The following is a 21,941-nucleotide window of genomic DNA, read 5'->3' on the forward strand; positions in this document are numbered from 1 at the left end:
TCCTTCCCCGTTAAAGCAAGTGATATTTAATTACTTAAAACTCCGAAAAGTTAGAGGTGCGTGCCTGGGATCGAACCCCCGACCTCCGATTAGAAGGTGGACATCCTAACCACTAGGCTATCACAGCTTCCTCTACCTTACTCTAGTTGTACCTTATAAAACCTGGACATACTTTCTGTGCATAAATAATGAAATTGATAGACAGAAAAGAAATCAATCACCATGACTATTTTATTATTATTGAAATGTCAGAAATTCACGGTACTTCACAATTCCATGATTTCACTAAAATATAAGCCTTTTCAATAGCTTTTAATCCACAGATGATAGCTAAGTGCAAAATTATGCTTGTGATTTAAAACGTGTAACATTTCAAGTTTAAGAAAGCAAAAGCTAAATTATTGGTAAAGATGACAGACACTACCGCCAAACGGCATAAAGTAACGAAAATTATCATTTCCTCTCCAAACATTTACAAACCAGTTGGTCCGTACAGGTATTTCTTTTCTACAACAGCAAATTTTCGAGCTAGTTGTAAATTTAATAGCTACTATCTATAGATACGAAAGAGTAAAAGTTAGTATACGAAAAAGTCGCCAAATCTTCGACGGCTTAAAAGGCTTTAGAGTATTTATTAGGTCCATGATGATTTGAAATACAAAATAGGTAGGTACTTTCTTTTTTTACATATGTTTCTTTGAGAAGTTAGTGCAAGGATATTAAATATGAAAAAATGATAATAAGTGCATAAGTAATATGATTGATAAGTACAAATATACAGTGAAGACACTAACTACTACACAACTACTACACACTACTAAAACACTACTAACTACTACTAACTAACTACTAGGAGGGAACTAGGACACCTGCTTCAAATTTATAGAGCACTATCTCTTCTATCCTCTACTCTCATATGTTTTATCTTCTGTCTTATTCATCACCGAGCACGAATTATGCGCGCACTGTAGGAACGTAAAATTCTAGAAAGTTGAGGTTTTTGCACCCAGGTTTTTATAGAGTTGATACCTGAAAAGTCCAAATCTAAATATATAAAAGGAAAAGCTGACTAACTGACTGACTGATCTATCAATGCACAGCTTAAACGATTGGACGGATCGCTGAAACGTGGCATGCAAGTTTCAGAAAACCGTTCTTAGCGGATGTCTACGTCATAATAATTATCAGCTTGATCCGTCCATTAGAGCTGTGCGTTGATAGATCAGTCATGTCAGTCAGCTTTTCCCTTTATTTATAGATAATAATAATAAAATACTTACTAAGTTTAACAAACTGTTATCTATCTATCTAATTTAATAATTATATTTAAAAATGAATCGCTGAATGTGTTGCTTAGCGCAAATCTCGAGAACAGCTGGACCGATTTCGCTAATTCTTTTTTTATAATATTCTTTGAAGTACGAGGATGGTTCTTACGGAGAGAATAATTTAAAGTATTAAAAAAAATGAAGAATCGACTGTTAGGCGGTACGAAGTTCGCCGGGTCAGCTAGTATTATATAAAGTTCACTGAAACATGTTTTTGCAGTCAAGCAATTTTAGTAGACAAGACTCTTTACGTGTCTGGAGTACTAGGATTAGATCCACAAGCAAAGTTAGTGGAAGGTGGTGCTGAAGCCCAAACACGTCAAGCTTTAGACAATTTGAAGCATGTTCTGGAAGCAGGCGGATCCTCATTAGATGCTGTGGTTAAAGCAACTATTCTTCTTGGAAATATAGATGACTTCAAAACTGTTAACGAAGTTTATGGACAATGTAAGTGTTTAAATAGTACAAAAGTACAGCAACATAATACTGGATATCTTCCGCTGCTAACAACCCGTCGGAAATATCTGCGAACTCTATCTAATTTTCGTGCACCCTGTATTTTTAAGGATTAAATTCAAAGGATTTTAAAACATAGTTTTTAGTTTTGCTTTGAAAATAATTCTAAGTATACTGTAATTAATTAAAGGTTATTGTTTTAAGATATTAAGATTTGGGTGTATTTAGTAGCGACCGTTTTAGTTTTCGTTATATAAAGGCCACCTCTGTCCAAAATTTCAGCTGTCTGGGTCCAAGGATTCGGGGCTAGGCGTTCAGGAGTCAATCAGAACTTTTGTTTTCATATTAATTTCTTTATTAATATAGATATGTACATGTTTTTATTTAATTATATATTATATTATATTATATTATATTATATTATATTATATTATATTATATTATATTATATTATATTATATTATATTATATTATATTATATTATATTATATTATATTATATTATATTATATTATATTATATTATATTATATCTAAATATATAAAAGGAAAAGGTGACTGACTGACTGATCTATCAACGCACAGCTCAAACTACTGGACGGATCGGGCTGAAATTTGGCATGCAGATAGCTATAATTATGATGTAGGCATCCGCTAAGAACGGATTTTTGAAAATTCAACCCCTAAGGGGGTGAAATAGGGGTTTGAAATTTGTGTAGTCCACGCGGACGAAGTCGCGAGCATAAGCTAGTTATATTATATTAAATTAGTGGTTACCCTTTGTTTTGTAAGTGTATGCTGTATATATTACTCTCTGTAATTCTGGTAACAATAAAGTTGCTTTAAATAAAATAAAATAAAATGGATATTATTTCGATGTTACAGTTTTCACCAAAGATTATCCAGCGCGAGCTACTTTCCAAGTAGGCAAACTACCTTTCGGCGCGGCAGTTGAGATTGAAGCCATAGCGCTTAGTGGAGATTTGACGATCGCAGAAGCCGGGCCATGTCCATGTTCCAAATAAATGTACCTAATACCTAATAGGGCGAAATAGTGCCAAAATTCTAGTATAGTATGCGACAGGTCGAGATGGTAATCGGGGTATGAGGTGGGGAGACACCTCGCACACCCGTACGTCACACGCGCTCGCCCGCACCAGGTTAGCGCGGGGGCTGTGCGGCACGCACAGTGCGGGTGTGCGGGACGTTTCCTCCCCGATTGCCATCTCGACCTATCGCGGATTATATTATTTACTAGTAAGATATTATAATTTTATATCAATACGTTGGTACTTTTTAACTTTTTAATAATTGAACTGATTTTATCTAAAAAGATATTTTACTTATAGCATTTATATTATTCCTACTTAGATAATAATAATCTTGTAAATTAATTAACCTGACTGTAATGCTGAATTTTTTTTTGTAAAATTTCTGTTCTTGTAATTTTTTTATGATGTATATTTTTGAAGTAGGTATAGCTATTATTGAAATCATTTATGTCTATCATTTTCTGCATATTATTATCCAACTATTTTACTATTGAAAGATCTAAGCATACAGAGCGACAGACGACGGAAAGCGACTTATAAGTCCTGCAAATTGCTAATGCGCGTGGCCGCCATTTTAGTGAGCACTAGACTGAAGGTTCAAGTTGATGGTATATTTTTATTTCGGCTGACGTCAAAATGACGTCATTTCAATGTTAATGAGACATGGTTCCAGCGCAATAGCAATTTGCGGGACTTATATTAGTTTGAATATACCTATGTAATAGTGTGTGCTGCCCATGTTCATCCATTAGTTAATTGATGTCTTGTTAGCTTTTCTACATCACACTATTACATAGAGGTGATTGACTATTTACGAGTATTCTAGGCAGGCGTCAGTCGAGGTTGTAGGTAAAATAGGCAAAGAGAGGAATTTATTTTCTTTTTCTTGATTGAATTACACATTCACACCTGCTGAGAGGTGCCATTTTAATATAGGACAGGTATAGTACGCGACAGGTCGAGATGACAATCGGAGTTAAAGGCGCCGGTCGCACACCCGACAGCGCCCACGCCAGCCTGTACCGGATTAATTAGCACGGAGGCTGTGTGGGTGTGCGGAGCGTTCGCAACCTATTAAATAATTAGCAATGTTATGGTAATTTGACTTTGTGATGATGAGGATTTGGGGGAAGTGCGAAGTTACAGTGCCATAAGGCTCTCTTGGCACTTGAATGGCATTGACAGACGGGCGCTGTTGGAGAACAAAGGCTTAGGATATTCCGTGGAATATTCAAACAAGAACAAAGGGGACACTTGAAGGCGACGTTAGTTCCGATTTTCGCCACGCGCCAAGATAGCCTTGTCGTATTGTAGTTCTTATTTTAAAGATGAACCGTACTTTTGGCTTGATAGTTGACCTACAAAGTTAAAATGGAGCGTGAGTAGTCATTTTGTATGGACTGTACCCAACTTTGTAATGACGAGCATATGGGGTAAGTGCGAAGTTTAGTAGACGAGTGTCCTGTCAAATGTTATATTTTATTTTCGTTATATGACACGTGTTCTAGGCTTCGTAGGTCTTTATTTTTTACGCAAGCTAAGTTCATTCACCTTACCACGTTCTTGTACGATGTTAGCGAGCTACTTGTAGTAATTTTTTTGGGGAAAACTGCCATAACTAAAAGGCTGTAATCCAATGATTTCCTCTTACATCCCGACCTCATTGTCGCCGCAATTTACCACATGCTGCGCGGATATTAAAGAGGCGTGTTTTAGATACGATGAATTTGATGTAGGTAGGTACATTTTCAAGGAATATGGGAGGAAAATATTTGTCAGCCTTCTCCAGTACAGTATGCGGCAGAAAGTAATGTTCATCGGCCTTTAGAATGAAATTTCGGCTTTGTAGAGCGTTGTCTCTGTCACTCATACATATATAACATTTTGTCGGTCTCAACGATAATGCTCTACAAATCTGCGATCTCCTTCTAAATATCGATGTACATTACTTTCTACCGCGTACTGTACGCACATGCAAGGTTGTTTAAATTTTTGCATTGATTCCCTCGAAGTGCTCAAAGGTTGCATTTACTCATTACTATAGATGATACCTGCGACTTTGATCTTTGTCCACGTGGATAGTAATAGGTTTTTTTTGAAATCCCGTGGGATAAAAAGTAGCCTATCTCTGTCTCCAGTATGCAAGCTATCTCTGTACTAAGTAGATTAGATGACGCCCGTAACTTCGTTCATGTTCATTTAGGTTGTTGTTGAAATCCCGTTAGAACTCTTTGATTTTCCAGAACCAAAATTCCTTCCCCGGGATGCAACCTGTCTCTTACCGTATTTCGTCAAATCTAGTAGTAAGCTAGTAGACAGATAGACAGATAAACGTTTGCATTTATAATTTATGGATTAGGATAAAGATTTGCGATATCAAAATATATATATAATATAGGAATAGGAATGCCTTTCCGGCATTAGATTTGCTTAAAATTTTACTGCAGGTTTTTGAGCATAATAATTATTTATAGTAAGCGAGTTACCTACTGTTTGTGGAAATCACAACGATATTACTACGATGCATACTGCGTTTATTTAAAATAATTAACTTGTAAATAACACGATTACAAGTGGCCTGAACATTAATAACATCTATTGTAGAAAGAGGCCACGGTAACAGATATTGACCGTCATGCCCCTGCACAAATACGCACCTATGGCTAACTTAGCACGATTTATTCATGTGTAAAATTGCTCGCTTTCCTATAGGATTCCTATATAACCAAAGCACTCAAGTGTAGGTCTTATTTGTGTTCGAATCTCTGGATGGGCAAATTGTGGATAGTAATTTCAACGGCAAGTAAATAGGTTGTTCCTGTTGAGATTGTGTTGTTGCTTACGATAAATCGTTCTTCCACGAGGAGGAGGAGGAGGAGGTTTACGTAAGTATTCGAAAAACAATTATTGTGTATTATTTCCCAGAAGATACTGTAAAACTGTGATAGCCTAGTGGTTAGGACGCCTTCTAATCGGAGGTCGGGGGTTCGGCACGCACCTCTAACTTTTCGGAGTTATGTGCGTTTTAATGAATTAAATATCACTTGCTTTAACGGTGAAGGAAAACATCGTGAGGAAACCTGCATGCCTGAGAGTTCCCCAATATGTTCTCAAAGGTGTGTGAAGTCTACCAATCCGCGCATGGCCAGCGTGGTAGACTATGGCCAAAACCCTTCTCACTGAAGGAGACCCGCGCTCTGTGGTGAACCGGTGATGGGTTGATCATGATGATGATGATTTCCCAGAAGAACAGAGGTAATTTATAGTGTAATATTATTTTAGGTTGTAAGTCTAAATGTGTTTTTTTCGTAGTTTCCAATGAGATGTCAGAACCTCGATAGCTCAACGGTTAAAGGAACGAACTAAAAAATCCCGTCCGCCGGTTCAAATCCCACCCGTTGCACTATTGTCGTACCTACTCCTAGCACAAACTTTACGCTTAATTGGAGAGGAAAGGGGAATATTAGTCAGCAATTAACTTAGCTAATAAATAAAAATTGTGTATCATAGGACTTTGTTATAATGTGATACAGAAACTACGATAAGGTATGTCCTACGCAAGCGTTTGATATTTCTTGTGGACACAATCACAGGCGTTAGAGACCATAAGTGCTTAACTTGGACGATTTAACCTAAGGACGCGCCTCGCATGATTATTCCCCTCTGTCAATAGTAATGGATTTTTAATCCACTGCGTTTATAAACACTGTTTGCGGAATCGATTTTGTCATTGTCAGAATCGTTTTCGATGTGTGACGACGTCTTACACGCTGGGTGAAAAATGCCTGTTTGTGCCGTTAGTGAGTGCAAGAACAAATCAAACTCATCAAATTTACAAAAAGATGGAATTTCATTTCATAAGTAAGTATTTTTGGTGTAATAAACGCTTTCTATAAATTAAATTACATAAATTATTATAATAAAATAACAATCGAGAACTTTACCGATTCAGTAATTGAGTACGTAATAATTCGGTAGAAGCGAGTCACACTCCTCACGAGACTATATTTTGTTTTTTCTAAACAATTGCAACCCTCGATATATACAAATTAGGTTAAAATTTGAATACGCGTGAACAGCATGAAATTACGTAGTAGTACGATAGTGATTGCGGTTCGATTATCGATATCGATGAAAACATTTTCTTTATTATTAACGACTAAATTACCGTCTTCAAGTCAAGTAAAGAATAGTTATTATTAATTACTACAATTTTTTCGCTACCTATACTTGTAATAAAACTGGTCGATTTCTGTGATTTCACGTACTTAATACATTTAAAAAAAAAATTAAAGCAACGCAATTTTAGTGATAGGCGCGAAATGTATAAAATTTATGTATTAAATCGCCAAGAATGTACATAACATTAACCTAATGGTAAATAATGACGTGTTAAAAATAGAAGAGGCCACCGTGTGTGTTTACTAATTTATTTTCATAGTATCATATCTGTCTTATGGAATTTTGCTGTGGGGTAAAAGCGGCAGGTATTGAGAAAATTTTTGCATTGCTAATTTGTAAGGGCAATACGTGTTATATTTAATAACTTACATTTAATTTTTTTGGACAAAGAGTACACCATATTGGAATTACCATGTAAACCCAATGTGCAATAAATAAATGATTGATTGGAAAGAAAAAAACATTTTATTGATTGATATACCTACTAATTATGTTTGGTAGGCTTTTGCGCGGTCAGGTTTATTTTGTATTATATAATAATATAAGTCATTAATAAGCACATTTTCACTATCGAAATTTTAAATGAAAATTTCGTTATATAAAAAAATACAAAAGATTAAAAATGATATAAAATAAGTAAAAAAGTATGTGCATATTTTTTAAATAAATATTTTTCTTATTTTTACGTTGCATTATTAGTTTTTGGGATAATTACCTATTAAGTGAGGTGAATGTATGCAAGAATACGCTACGCTGACCAAACACTGGTTTTAAGTAATTAAATACGAGTAATAAATTCTTACTTCTACTTTTGTTTCTGAAAAACTATCGAAATATTTTAAAATATCGATACGGTAGCATCGCAAATCAATTTGACTGTCTTACACTCGTAATGTCTTTGTATGTTGATGTATATAACTTATTAGTGTGCGTAAAATGTAGTAGTGTTGAAGATTTAGATATGTGTGTGTTAATAATGACACAAAACTTTGTTGAGTGAGTGTGTCAAGTTGTCTATGTAGTGTTTCCTCGTCCCGCACCAAAAGTGACAGAAATTTTTATTCGTAATATTAGGCGCGTTACAAGTCCATAGGTTAAATCGTCCAAGGTGCTTAATGCTATATCCAGGGATCGATAAAATCTTCCCACGATTTCCATTTACGTCTAACACATTTTCTATTAATAGCACTGCAAATATGCCTCTAAAAGCTCGTTTTTAACTTTACAGCCAGAAGTTTGCGCGTGCAAGAAATGGCATATGAGGCAAAATGAAATACGTGACGCTGCAAAACGTTATTATGAAACTTGAGCTTTACACTTTAACATTGATATTGGTATCAAGCGGTATCACCGCAATACCGAACGATACCAAAGGAATTGATAATGATGCTGATACTCATTTGAGTAGATTTATAGCAGACTTATGGCTCGAAGGGTCGGATATTGTACGGATTATATGGAGGGATTGTTCTAAAAAGGTAAAAATTAACTTATAATTATTGTTTTTTTAATCTTGCACTTCTTTCGTTTGAACAGATAGCGGTATCGAATAATATTATCAGCACCATTTGGTACTACCATTGTGATCGAAATGATACTAAGTAGGTATACTAAGTGAAAGAGTGTTGGTCTCTTTAACAGTTTATTAGCTAATCCCAAAACAGTATTTGACTATGTCACGAAAATAAATTATTTCTCAGTGATTATTAAATAGAGGGTCTTCCAAAATACGTAACATCCACGTCTTTTGTTAGTTTTGTATTGTGTGATAACCATTTTTAATTATCGATTAAATTAAAAAAGACATCAAATGATTGTGACGTCACATACCGGTATTTCATACATTCTCGCATACCTACTAAGTGTATGTTTTGACGTTTGATAAAAAAATACTGATTTGACTAGTTGTCAAATACCGGATTCTGACGGAGCTTGCAATCTGTTCAGATTGTTACAGAGTACCTAAGTAACACTGTTGGGATTGTAAGATGAGTTAGAATTATCTACACTAATATTATAAAGAGGAAAACTTTGTTTGTTTGTTTGTTTGTTTGTTTGTTTGTTTGTTTGTTTGTTTGTTTGGTTGTACTGAATAGGCTCAAAAACTACTGGACCGATTTTAAAAATTCTTTCACCATTCAAAAGCTACATTATCCACGAGTAACATAGGCTATATTTTATTTTGGAAAAAAATAGGGTTCCGTAAGATATTTGGGTTTTTCGGACACAAGGTGTAAAAAATCAACCAGAAAAGTTACTTATTTTGCGTACGCTGCCTAAACTATAAAAGATAGAACCATAAAATGTTCTAATTAATTGTAGATCTTATAAATATCTACAAAAAAGTCCGCGACACACTATACCCATCTATGTCGAGTGAGGCACAGCAACCATTTTTTTATTTAAAAATCTTGATTTTTTTTTGGACTACATTTAAACGCGTTTATTTTACTCATGCTATTAATCCTTATCAAAATAAATGATTTCATCACTAAGAACAGTTTATGGAGATAATATTTGGTCTTTGAATGATTAAAATTGGACGTTTGGTTTTGAAGTTATGGCGAAATTAAAATATTACGATTTCTGCTGCACGGCCCGTTGCGAAGTGGGCGTCACCAAGGCGGGGGTGCGCGTGCGGGAGGGGAGTTTAGTAATATTATAAAGAGGTAGTAGAGGAGGTAGGGGGTAATCTCTGGAACTACTGAACCGATTTTAAAAATTCTTTCACCAGTATTAAGCTACATTATTCCTGAGTGACATAGGCTATACGGGATCTTTAAAAACATAAAACCACGCGGGCGAAGCCGCGGGGATCAGCTAGTTGTAGAATAAGATAGGGTACAATACGGCTGACATACAGTAATGTTAAAGCCTGTTAATCTACACTAATATTATAAAGAGGAAAACTTTGTTTGTTTGTTTGTTTGTTTGTTTGTTTGTTTGTTTGTACTGAATAGGCTCAAAAACTACTGGACCGATTTTAAAAATTCTTTCACCATTCGAAAGCTACATTATCCACAAGTAACATAGGCTATATTTTATTTTGGAAAAAAATAGGGTTCCGTAAGATATTTGGGTTTTTCGGACACAAGGTGTAAAAAATCAACCAGAAAAGTTACTTATTTTGCGTACGCTGCCTAAACTATAAAAGATAGAACCATAAAATGTTCTAATTAATTGTAGATCTTATAAATATCTACAAAAAAGTCCGCGACACACTATACCCATCTATGTCGAGTGAGGCACAGCAACCATTTTTTTATTTAAAAATCTTGAATTTTTTTTGGACTACATTTAAACGCGTTTATTTTACTCATGCTATTAATCCTTATCAAAATAAATGATTTCATCACTAAGAACAGTTTATGGAGATAATATTTGGTCTTTGAATGATTAAAATTGGACGTTTGGTTTTGAAGTTATGGCGAAATTAAAATATTACGATTTCTGCTGCACGGCCCGTTGTCTACACTAATAATATAATATTATAATATAATATTATAAAGAGGAAAACTTTGTTTGTTTGTTTGTTTGTTTGTTTGTTTGTACTGAATAGGCTCAAAAACTACTGGACCGATTTTAAAAATTCTTTCACCATTCGAAAGCTACATTATCCACGAGTAACATAGGCTATATTTTATTTTGGAAAAAAATAGGGTTCCGTAAGATATTTGGGTTTTTCGGACACAAGGTGTAAAAAATCAACCAGAAAAGTTACTTATTTTGCGTACGCTGCCTAAACTATAAAAGATAGAACCATAAAATGTTCTAATTAATTGTAGATCTTATAAATATCTACAAAAAAGTCCGCGACACACTATACCCATCTATGTCGAGTGAGGCACAGCAACCATTTTTTATTTAAAAATCTTGAATTTTTTTTGGACTACATTTAAACGCGTTTATTTTACTCATGCTATTAATCCTTATCAAAATAAATGATTTCATCACTAAGAACAGTTTATGGAGATAATATTTGGTCTTTGAATGATTAAAATTGGACGTTTGGTTTTGAAGTTATGGCGAAATTAAAATATTACGATTTCTGCTGCACGGCCCGTTGTCTACACTAATATTATAAAGAGGAATATTATATAAAGAGGTAATGTCGTTAAGTTTGTTTGTAGGGGGTAATCTTTAGAACTACTGAACCGATTTTAAAAATTCTTTCACCAGTAGAAAGCTACATTATTCCTGAGTGACATAGGCTATACGGGATCTTTAAAAACCTAAATCTACGCGGGCGAAGCCGCGGGGATCAGCTAGTAAACGATAAAAAGTGAAAGAGTAGATACATTTACATAGGTACATGTTTTCATAAAAAAGCCTGAACTAGTATAGTATCATTAAGAACAGTGATAAATTCTCAAGATGGTCGATTTATTTTGATAAAGTGACAATATGAAATAAGTAGGTTACCTCTTACATTTTGTCTCTGAAATAAGACAAAGATATATGTTATTTATCAGTAAAAGCTCTGAGATAGAAGTAATAGTAATCATATTATGGACTTGCCTTATTTTTCTTAAAAAATAGGTACAGTTTGTATTGTCTTGATGTACAATACAAGAGCTTTTTAGAATTCCATTTTCTTTTATCTTTGGTATAAATAAATCTGATATTATGACCGTGAATAAGAATATGGATCACATTTTTTTAAATAATATACTTTATTAACTTTCTCATGGAGGATTTTTTGTAAAGACAATAAATTAATGTCCAAAGAATTTTGTTATTTGGCATGATTCACTGTGTCTTGAACACACCGCACCCGGGCCGCGGCCGGGAATTTTTGCCTGAATAGGGAACGGGCTATGTACGGTCTATTGGGCTGCTTTTCCACCAGAGATGTGCTATGCAGCTATGCTGTGAAGTGTGAGGAGGTCAAAGCTAAGAAACTATGTGATCGTTTCCACTAACGCCGCGCTGTGTAGATTGCGCCGCGCGAAGTAGCTGTGCGAGGTAGATTCGACTCGAGCTAAACGAGGCGGTAGAGGAGAGACCGCTCACGCATCCGTAAACGTCCATTCGTAGCAGCTCCCATCCGTAGCTCGCATCTCTCCATATAAAAAACATAGCTTCGTTAAACTCGTTTTTACCAATGCTAAACTAAGTATGTGCAATCTTTAGATATCTAAAAAGTACTAATAAGTAGAGGTTTAGTGTTCAAAACAAAAATATCATTTCCACTTTTTAATTTCCATGAAAAAAGGGATAGTCTTTTCAGGAATTCAGCCGTCCTTCGTGAGGTCGCTTTATTAAAGGGCAAGAAAAAACAATTTATCGCAAAGTTTCGTTAGTCTGACACAGCGATTTAATAATGTGCTGTGTGCAAATAATATGTAAATTTTGGAAAGCTCCCTTTACCTTTTACCTTTCATATATACTCTTAGGTACATACTCCTATGTAAATGCAAACAGTTTACTCCTTTTATAATCCGTGTCCATATACTACCGTACTAGTTTCGATGCGGAAAAGAGAAGTAGGTATTGCTATTAGCAAAAAGTGAGAGTAGTTGTGAGTTGTACTAAAAGCTACTGCTTTTTATGATGTTTTCTCATACATATTATATTGTTTTGGTGTAGCCTAATTTTATGTTTTTAGCTGGTAGACGTGAAAGACGTAATAGATCACAAGGAGTACTACCCGAAGTTCGTGAGGTGCATGAAAAGGAAAACATTAAGGGCCCTAGACCGCTGTCTGAGCCCGGATGTGGTGCCCTTGGCTGACGGTGTCAATCTAGTGAGATTTGAACTGGTTGACCATTCGGGGAACGTCCTGCATGATAATGAGACCAGGTAAAGTAAAAGGACAAAACTCAATTAGCACCTTATTGATCGAATTCGCTTGCACTGCACGGCACAGTTGTGCGTAGGTACATCTGAATGTTTGTATGGCTCGTTTATAGAAAAAGGTCATAAGCGCGATTGGTTTTTGACGCAATACTCAGTTTTGCGGTGTTTTAGTTTTTACAAGGTACCCATATTATAATTGGAGGGGAAAACTGATGCTGGAAGGGTGTTCCAAATCTTAGCGGTTCGAATTAGAAATGAGGAGGCAGATCGCTTCGTACGTGTCCGTGGAGTTTCGACTACGTACGGGTGCAGATCTCGGCGATGCCATGCGGTATGATAGTAGAAAGGTTCACCTTAGGTAGGAGGAACTAGGTCCAAAAGTTCCACGGTACACTCACCGAAATATATCCTGTAAAATACCGATAGACAGGCAACTATGCGCCGATGTTTCAAACTTTGAAGTTTAGAATTGACCAGCGCTTCGTCACCAATAAGTCTTCTAGCGCGACGGTCCACCGAATCCAATGCATCAAGCTGATACTTGGCAGAGCCATTCCATAAATGGCTGCAGTACTCCAAGCACGATCTATATGATAAAAAAACTAATAACTATATGAAGCTTGGTATATAAAGCCGTGCCAGCTAAATGGTCAAACAGACCCGTTGGAGGCTTTACTTAACAAGCAAATAAAAATTTGCTTATAATAACATTATTATCTATATGTATATATGTAGCTGACTGACTGACTAATTGACTGTCTGTCTGTCTGGCTGACTGATTGGTTTACTGACTGAATGAATGACTGACTGACTGACTGATCTATCAAAACACAGCTCAAACCACAGGACGGATTGGACTGAAATTTGGAGCTATTATGACGTAGACATCCGCTAAGGATCGATTTTTGAAAATTCAATCTCTAAAGGGGTACAATAGGGGTTTGTTTGTGTAGGCCACGCGGACGAAGTCGCGAGCATAAGCTAGTTTTCAATAAAACGAATAAGTGCGGTCACTAGAACATCAAACGCAGGTCATTGAACCTTCTGGATGGGGTGTGCGGCAAAACAAGCCTCGATGAAAAATATCTGTTGGTGTTGCCAGCGTGCCTAATCTTATAATCAGTTCAACCCATTTTATATTAGAAGCATGTGTTACGATCTTGGTGACCTGGAATTTTCTTTTGCCAACATCATTCGCCGCTTTTATCGCTACTTCTACTATAGTATCAATTATAATAACTAACTATGCGGGTGCGGTGCGACGAGCGGTGAGAGCAGATATAATATTTATTTATTTATTTGTCAAAGAACCGCTACTTTAAAACATTTACGCTACTTTACTACTCAAAAACATTTTATGTAATTTTACATAAAATGTTTTTGAGTTTAATAGGTCTCGTGTTACTCAATTTTAGGCAGTCACAAGGAGTATTGAAAAACAAGTCGTACAATAAAATAACCTAACCTAAAAAACATACCTTAGATATATTATACAGGTTGTAACCAGAACGCTAGCAAAAACGAAAACGGGAAAATTTCGCAAAATTTCTCTATCGATTAAAATAAAAATTACCCAAATCGGTTCAGAAATCTCGGAGATTTCGGTGTAGAAAAACACAACTCCTCCTTTTTTGAAAGTCGGTTAAAAAAGTATGTAAAAATGTATGTTGTAGCCTATGTTATTCCTTGGTTAATCCTCTATTTGTCTGTGAAAGTTCCGTTAAATCCGTCCGTCCGTAAAGTTCCGTCAGCAGCTCCGAAGATTAGCCCGTTCAAACAGACAGACAGACAGGCAACAATTTTAAAAACGTGTGATTCAGTTATGATATAGTTCTAATAACCATATGAGATATGAGCTTAATATGATATGAGATAGTTATTTCGTAATTACAGACAGACACTTCAATTTTATTTATTAGTATAGAAGTATATAGATTAGTGGCCTGTGTTAATTTTACAAGGATCAGCCATTCTTGAAAATGGTAATAAATATTACATGCTAATTATAAATCGTAATAAATTATTGCTGGTACTTACGTGTCTTATAACGTTGTAATTAGAGCACTTACGCAACGGTAATCAGAAACTGTTTTGTGCGAGGTTGACAAATTATTGCGGGCACATTAACCCTGCATAATACCTACATACATCTTGGTTCTTTTTGCAAACAATAAAACTAATTTAACTAAACTGATGTTAAAGCAATAAGACTTTTTTCTATATGCAATATTTTACTATTTTGCGATTAGGTATGTTTTAAAACTATACCATAATGTTCTCAAAGGTGTGTGAAGTCTACAAATTCGCACATGGCCAGCGTGGTAGACTATGACGAAAACCCCTTCTCATTCTGAGAGGAGACCCTTGCTCTGTAGTAAGCCGGCGATGGGCTGATCATGATGATGTTTAAAACAAAATGGTTTTTTTTCTGTTTATGTAAACACGAGCTAATGTCCGCGACTTCGTCCGCGTTTCGTCCTTCGAACAGTGCGTGTTGCCAGTGATGAAATATGGATCCGAGACATGGTCGCTTACTATGGGCCTCATAAGAAAGCTCAATAGTCACTCAGCGGGCGATGGAGAGAGCTATGCTTGGAGGGGTTTGAAATTTGTGTAGTCCACGCGGGCAAAGTCACGAGCACAAGCTAGTAAATAAATAATTTTATAATGCATATTTTTATTTTATTAATGAATACTACTTAAAATAAAATAAAAATATACCTACATTCATATTTTAACCTAATAATAAACTAAGCTGATTTTTATTAGTTTCATGCTATAACTGATATAACATGTAAGCCTGCAAGTGTACCTAATGCTGAGCAAACTCAGCTAGTTCACTCAGTACAGTAAAATCTTCTTTATTATATATAAAAATGAATCGCTGAATGTGTTGCTGATCGCAAATCTCGAGAACAGATTTTGCTAATTCTTTTTTTTTAATATTTCTTGAAGTACGAGGACGGTTCTTACGGAGAGAAATTTTAAAAAGTGCCTGAAAAGAATCGACTGTTAAGCGGTACGAAGATCGCCGGGGCAGCTAGTAAAATATAGACAAATACATAAATTGATTTGAACATTATACGTACAAATAAAGTAGATAATAGAATGATACAAGAATTGTTTAGTCATGACAACGGATGTAACGAAGCGTGTGCATATTTAAATGATCGATATTATTACCTCGTAGAAAAACACTAATATTTTTCGAAGCACTCGCTCTACTTATTATCTTATAATAATGTATTATGATAATTATATTTATAACACATATTTTCTTCCTGCAGCTCTTGGACTGAAAAAGAATTAGAAGAAGGAGAATGGAGAAACTTGGCTTTGCAAAGAATGGCTAAAGTTCTTCGCACGCATGTTATTAAATTCGACTTTGAAGAGGACAACGTTGTCGATAAAGGTAACCCTTTGTTAGAGGTGAACTTTCGAGTCGAAGATGATCGACGACCTCCCTGGCGGACAGTTGACCCATAGAGTTAAAATGGCGCGTGAGGAGTCATTTTGTACGGACTATATTAAATATAACTATCTATAGGTATATAATAATATAAAGAAATGCAAGCGGATTACAGTAACCCTGTAAATATCCTTACAAATATTAAACAGATAGTACATGGTAGTGTATCTTACACTGATCAGATGGAAAGATGTAAAGGTGGTACGGTACTAACCTAACCTAACCTCGAAGGAGCATAAAACACAACTTCGATCTTATTTACCTAATACTTTATATCTGCTTTAGTAGGTAACTGTTGAATAATAATCGCTTTCAAACTAACACTTTTTACATATTATTTCTTAGGAGTAGGACCTATGTGATAAACGCGTAAATAATTTTCATTTACTTAATTATTCCTTATCAATACGTTTTCAGATACATTAGCCTTTGAATAAACACCGTCTCCGATAAAATGATAATTGTACTTTAAGTTATAATTCCTTAATAATAACTCACTTTCTTATATTCAAATAACAACGTTTAAAGGTACATTTCATTACACCTTGCAAAACATGATTCTACGTCGATTTTCAGTGGCCCTATCTAAGGTCCTAGTCCTAGTGATACGCTATGATTAAGGCATTATAACTTAAAGTACAATTATCATTTTATAGTAAAAAAATATACTGGAAGTGTGGCTGTCTATGATCTATCCATCTATTACATTTTCCCGGCTCAATTGTTTAATCGATTTTGACGAAATCTGGTACACACGATTTTTACGAAATCTGGTACACACAATGCTTGCATCCTGGGGTCAGACATGGGCTACTTTTGATCCCGGAAAATCAAAGAGTTCCCACATAATATTTCAAAACCTATATGCACTCGCATAGAGTCGCGAGCTTCATCTAGTCATTAAATAAATACCTAGTCTTAACATGTCAATAATTTCATAGTAAATAAACAATTACTTAGTTAACTATTTGATTTCAGGGTAAATATATTTGCAGTAGAATTGTTTACATACAGTGAAATAAATCGAGTTTGTATGAAAAGGCGCCATATATAAGATTTTCTGCCCGATGTTCCTTAGTTAGCAAAACATACCTTAAACCATGATAAACAAGATTATCTATTCATTTGTTGCTTAACTGTATCAAAGAGCGGAAATTCAATTTAAAAGTTTTCCTATTTATGGTGACAAGTATTTCGCCTTGTAAATAAATACTCTGAGAGCAGAATTCAGAAAATAACCTTAGGTTTGAACACATTGCGGTATCATAGTGCGTCCTAAGGACTAAGAAGACGATCAAACGTAATAAATGCGTTTTAATATTAATATGACACATTCGCCCTAGTCTGTCGTAGGCCGGCCTTAAATGGGCAGCTCGAGCAGTTAGCCAGTAATAAAAATGAACGGACTACTTAAACAGTTATTGATCAACACCTTGAAGCTGCCATAGATAACTGCTGCTAACTATAACCCGTAACAGTCGCAACTGCTCGTGCGGTTCCATATGCATAGTGAACAACAGCCTAGTACACTAAGCAGTCACTCCTGACTGCTTCAAGCTGCCCGTGTAAGACCGGCCAGCCGCACTCGTAGCGCTTGGGCGCGCTGACGCTCGAGTTCGACCATCATGATTATGTCTGTACTCTGTAGCTTTAGCTACAGGATATCCATTCCTTAGAAAAAACACAAAGAAAGTCCTGACTCACTGACTGACTCATCAACGCCCAGCCCAAATCCTTGGATCTAGAAAGCGGAAATTTTGCACACAGTTTCTCTTTATAATGTAGACAAGGAATAAGGCCGGATTTTTCGAGATTCTCTTGGGAGCGAAGCCGAGGTCGCTAGTAATTATATGTCATCGATCTCACAATCTTATGTCTTACTTGCCCCAGAACATTTTGTATTATTAATACAATATTAATTTAACACAAATGAACTAAATTTACAGGGCCAATTTTTTCTCCCCAATATTCTCTGCGAAGAAGAATTGGTGTGTAAACATTTTTTTTTTATAATTAGCTTATGCTGCGATTTCATCCGCGTATAGACTACACAAATTCCATACCCTATTTTACCCCCTAAGGGATTGAATTTTCAAAAAATCCTTTAGCGAATGTCTACGTCGTAAATAAGCTATCGGCATGCCCGACCCGTCTATATACCTAGTAGTTAGAGCTGAGCGTTGTTAGATCTGTCAGTCAGTCAGTTTTTCCTTTTACATATTTTATTTTATTTTTAGTGGAGTATCGAGGTCGGCGACGCCACCATATGATGACGATGATGATGTTTGGAATAGTTTCCATTGGTATGGTTCTAATTCCCATGGGATTCCAATTCTTGGCAGTCCTGGGAGGCAAAGCACTCCTGTTAGCCAAAATGGCTCTCATACTAGCATCCATACAAGGCCTTAAAAAGGTAACTATCCATCTTCAAAACTAATAATTTAATCCTGCATTGTTCTCTGTACTTCTGCTTTGCAATTCTCAATATGTCCGTAATTCATGATTCTTTCCATGATTAAATTTAAGTAATAATAACCGTGACTGATGGCTTATCGTGGTATAGGGGAATATAAAGGCCAAATTTTACGTCCAACGTCTCCTTTCCATCCATTCAGTTGCTGACTTGAGCCAATATTACTTGACCAGCCCAATCGCTTAATACATGCGCTGTTACAACTACGTCACATCACACTCTAATGGTTGTGCAATTGTGCTGAAATGTGTCAAATAACTTAAAACAGATTCATTTCAACATAATTAAATAGCCACCGAAATGCACCTAATTGGATTCGCACGCTATTTTAGCTGTAGAGCTGATATTTATACATTACCTAATACAATTTCGGTTATTTCACCGTTTACCCAGCACTAACAGTTTAACAAAATTAACGTTATCTTTTAGGTAGACGTTTATGACGGGTTTCTTGAAAGAGGGAAGGTATGATTTGTCACTACCCGATCATTTAGCTTGTAACCACCTAATACTATTAAAAAGTTAAAAAGTAATAAAATATCACCAAAATTAACAATACCCTTGCGGCTTGCCCATGAATTTTCCGCTGTGAATGATAGAATAGCGCAGCGCGGCATGGCAAATGGCAGAAAAAAAATATATAATTATAAAAATAGTCATTACTTTGTAGTGGACTTGAATAATGTTACTTAATCTAGTCTTGACCATTGCTATAAGAGAAATCTTTGTATATCTGTGGTATTGATGATTGGCCAGTCGGGTTGGGCCACGAAAGACTCGACTAGTATTCATGTCTTCATAATATAAAATGTATGTCTTTTACTGCATTATGATATACTTACCACGACAAAGCGCTTGCACCTCACGCCATTGTCGCGTAGGTACCCGCCACCAAAGTTCATGGGCTATAAGTCGTGGGTGGGCATTTACAGATACAATAACAATCACAACCCCGCTGTATAGCACGATTATTAATAAAACTAAAAGATAACCGGTTAATAGGCTTTCTGTTCCAGATTGCTACAAGTCCGTTAAGCTACGGTTTCTACAATACCTATCCTTATGACCATTTCGAAAGAAGCCGCAACTGGCCACCATCACCAGTTGTACCACGTTCTACAAATGCACATAACCCATTTACTGAAGCTGGTGATATTCAAGCGGATAGAACAAACATAGCAGAACATGTATTTGAGGAAAATATTAAAAATAAAAGGGAAATTAAAAGGAACATGAACGTTAAAGCCGTGAAAGACGAAGATAGACAATTCCCAGTATATACGGAAGTTTTAAACCTACCACATCCATCGATATTCACTGTAGTAGATGCACCATCGCCTTTAGTGGATTTGACAACCAGGCCAGGAGAAGTTCAAGCTGATTATGCTCTAGACTTGCCGTACAATGGGTTTCACTTTCAAGGTTCCAATCCTGTCGTTCCAGCTTGACGTATTCTCTAAACTTTTTCAAGCATTATTTGATGTAGTTACTGGAATTATTTCGTATTTTTCTCAAGTATTGTATCCAAACAGACCTTTGCTGTATAACATTTATTGATACTTTACAAGCTGTAGGTACATTACTATTGTTGCGATGAGTTGCAAAGCAATCTGGCGTGACGATTGACAAATCGGAGCGCAATATTGGAGCGCCATGACAGACTATTGTACACGTCTTCATAATAAAAAAATAAGACGCTGATTGCCTACTGGTCACAACACACCACAATACAGTAATGCGTTTGCACCTTAATTAAACCTATAGACTATAGTTATTAACTTATAACTGTCGGCCAACGTCCGAGTGTGGCCAAACGATGTTGAGTACACCCGTTTTCATAATAATATAAGTTCCATATTTGGAAATATTCTGAATTCGGGTAAAATTACCATTGTGACGAATGCGTCAAGTGCCAAAATTCAAGTTATTCAAATACGAAGTCATTCTGGTATCCGAATCCAAACAACCGTCATTATGGTCAAAGATCCCAGTAGGTATACGTTACATATTTTTCTGAGAAACAAAATGTATGGGAAAGAGTTGTGTTTTTGTTGTAGCTTGCGGCCCAGGTAGGAGCGGGTGCGTCCTGCGGGGCGCAGTGCATACCCCATACATTCCATGCCGCTCGACACCCGCTCTCGATTATAAAGGACACGTCCGCGCACCTTTGTTACAATTTCTTGTAAATAAATATTCAACACGCTGGCCGCCCCGCAAGACGCACCCGCTCCCACCTGGGCCGCAGGCTTAGTGTGTACTCTATTATGACTTTTATGTTTGAAGGTTGTTATTATAAAATTCAAAGGCTAAAATCTTTCCACTTCTCACCCTGTGACGTCGTATAGTTTACGGCTATAACGTCTAATGGACACTTTATTTTGCAAGCAATTAATGGTTTTGTTCATGCTTTTATGCGTTTCCATTTTATTACGGCAACCGCAATATTGTTGACGTAGCCTATATTATCACTTTTCACCGCGTTACTGTAATATTTTACATTCTTATATTTTAAAAAATTAATATTGTTAATTTAGGTATTATTAAAGTAATAGAGTTTTTGAATGTAAGAATAAACGTATTTCTGAAACAAGATATTTTTCATTTCACTGCTTGATTATTATTTTACGAATTGTTGTATTCTGTAATAATCATTTTAAGCAGATTTGAGAAAAGGAGGTTTTTTATTCAAAACATTTTGTATGTTCGTATACAAGTACACGTATTTTTGTTGATGCTCATGCTTAACTTTGAATGAATCAATTTTAATGGCTCTATATGCTGCGATTATGGTAACAACGAACATACAGGACAAATCATTGATACTTAAGTACCTACAATTTGTATTTATAATGACAATAATACCGTAAATAATGTATGTAAATAACGTTAGGACCAAATTATACTAAATGCATTTTTTTTACTGTCGCAATGATGATATCTAGTTAGGCATGCTAGCAATTATAATTAAAATAGATAAGTTTGTAGATTGTGTCCTACATTCTATGTAGGACAGTGGAAAAATGGCCAAGGTGTTTGCTTACGTTGTCGTAGCACAAATACTGAGCTATGACACTTTACCTAGTAGGTGCGTAGGTACAATTTTACTAGGTAATCTCAAATAGGTAATCACTACCCATGTTATCACTATCCATACTATATATGCGAAAGTGTGTTTGTTTGTTTT

At 35.7% G+C, this 21,941-nt stretch overlaps 2 protein-coding genes across 3 annotated transcripts in view; both read left to right on the plus strand.

Moving 5' to 3' along the window:
• Osi23 (DUF1676 domain-containing protein Osi23) overlaps positions 1 to 20,808 on the plus strand; it is a 64,260-nt gene extending 43,452 nt beyond the window's left edge. Inside the window, exons 2-7 of one of the 2 annotated variants that reach the window (XM_069502238.1) lie at positions 8,245 to 8,494; positions 12,625 to 12,818; positions 16,103 to 16,227; positions 18,522 to 18,697; positions 19,187 to 19,222; positions 19,774 to 20,808. In XM_069502238.1, the coding sequence (XP_069358339.1) occupies positions 8,285 to 8,494; positions 12,625 to 12,818; positions 16,103 to 16,227; positions 18,522 to 18,697; positions 19,187 to 19,222; positions 19,774 to 20,205 (1,173 nt within the window). In that variant the 5' untranslated portion in view covers positions 8,245 to 8,284 and the 3' untranslated portion in view covers positions 20,206 to 20,808. The remainder of the gene's footprint in view (positions 1 to 8,244; positions 8,495 to 12,624; positions 12,819 to 16,102; positions 16,228 to 18,521; positions 18,698 to 19,186; positions 19,223 to 19,773) is intronic. The other variant, XM_034973982.2, reaches the window with a different exon arrangement.
• Positions 221 to 2,846, plus strand: LOC117986840 (2-iminobutanoate/2-iminopropanoate deaminase-like). The gene is made up of 4 exons (XM_069502045.1): positions 221 to 261; positions 378 to 496; positions 1,549 to 1,775; positions 2,668 to 2,846. Exons 1-4 carry the CDS (start codon positions 223 to 225, stop codon positions 2,805 to 2,807), a joined length of 525 nt encoding a protein of 174 aa, XP_069358146.1. The 5' UTR covers positions 221 to 222; the 3' UTR covers positions 2,808 to 2,846.
• Positions 20,809 to 21,941: the final 1,133 nt, after the last annotated feature.

The sequence above is a fragment of the Maniola hyperantus genome, chromosome 12 (assembly GCF_902806685.2).
Source record: "Maniola hyperantus chromosome 12, iAphHyp1.2, whole genome shotgun sequence".
Classification (NCBI taxonomy): Eukaryota; Metazoa; Arthropoda; class Insecta; order Lepidoptera; family Nymphalidae; genus Maniola; species Maniola hyperantus.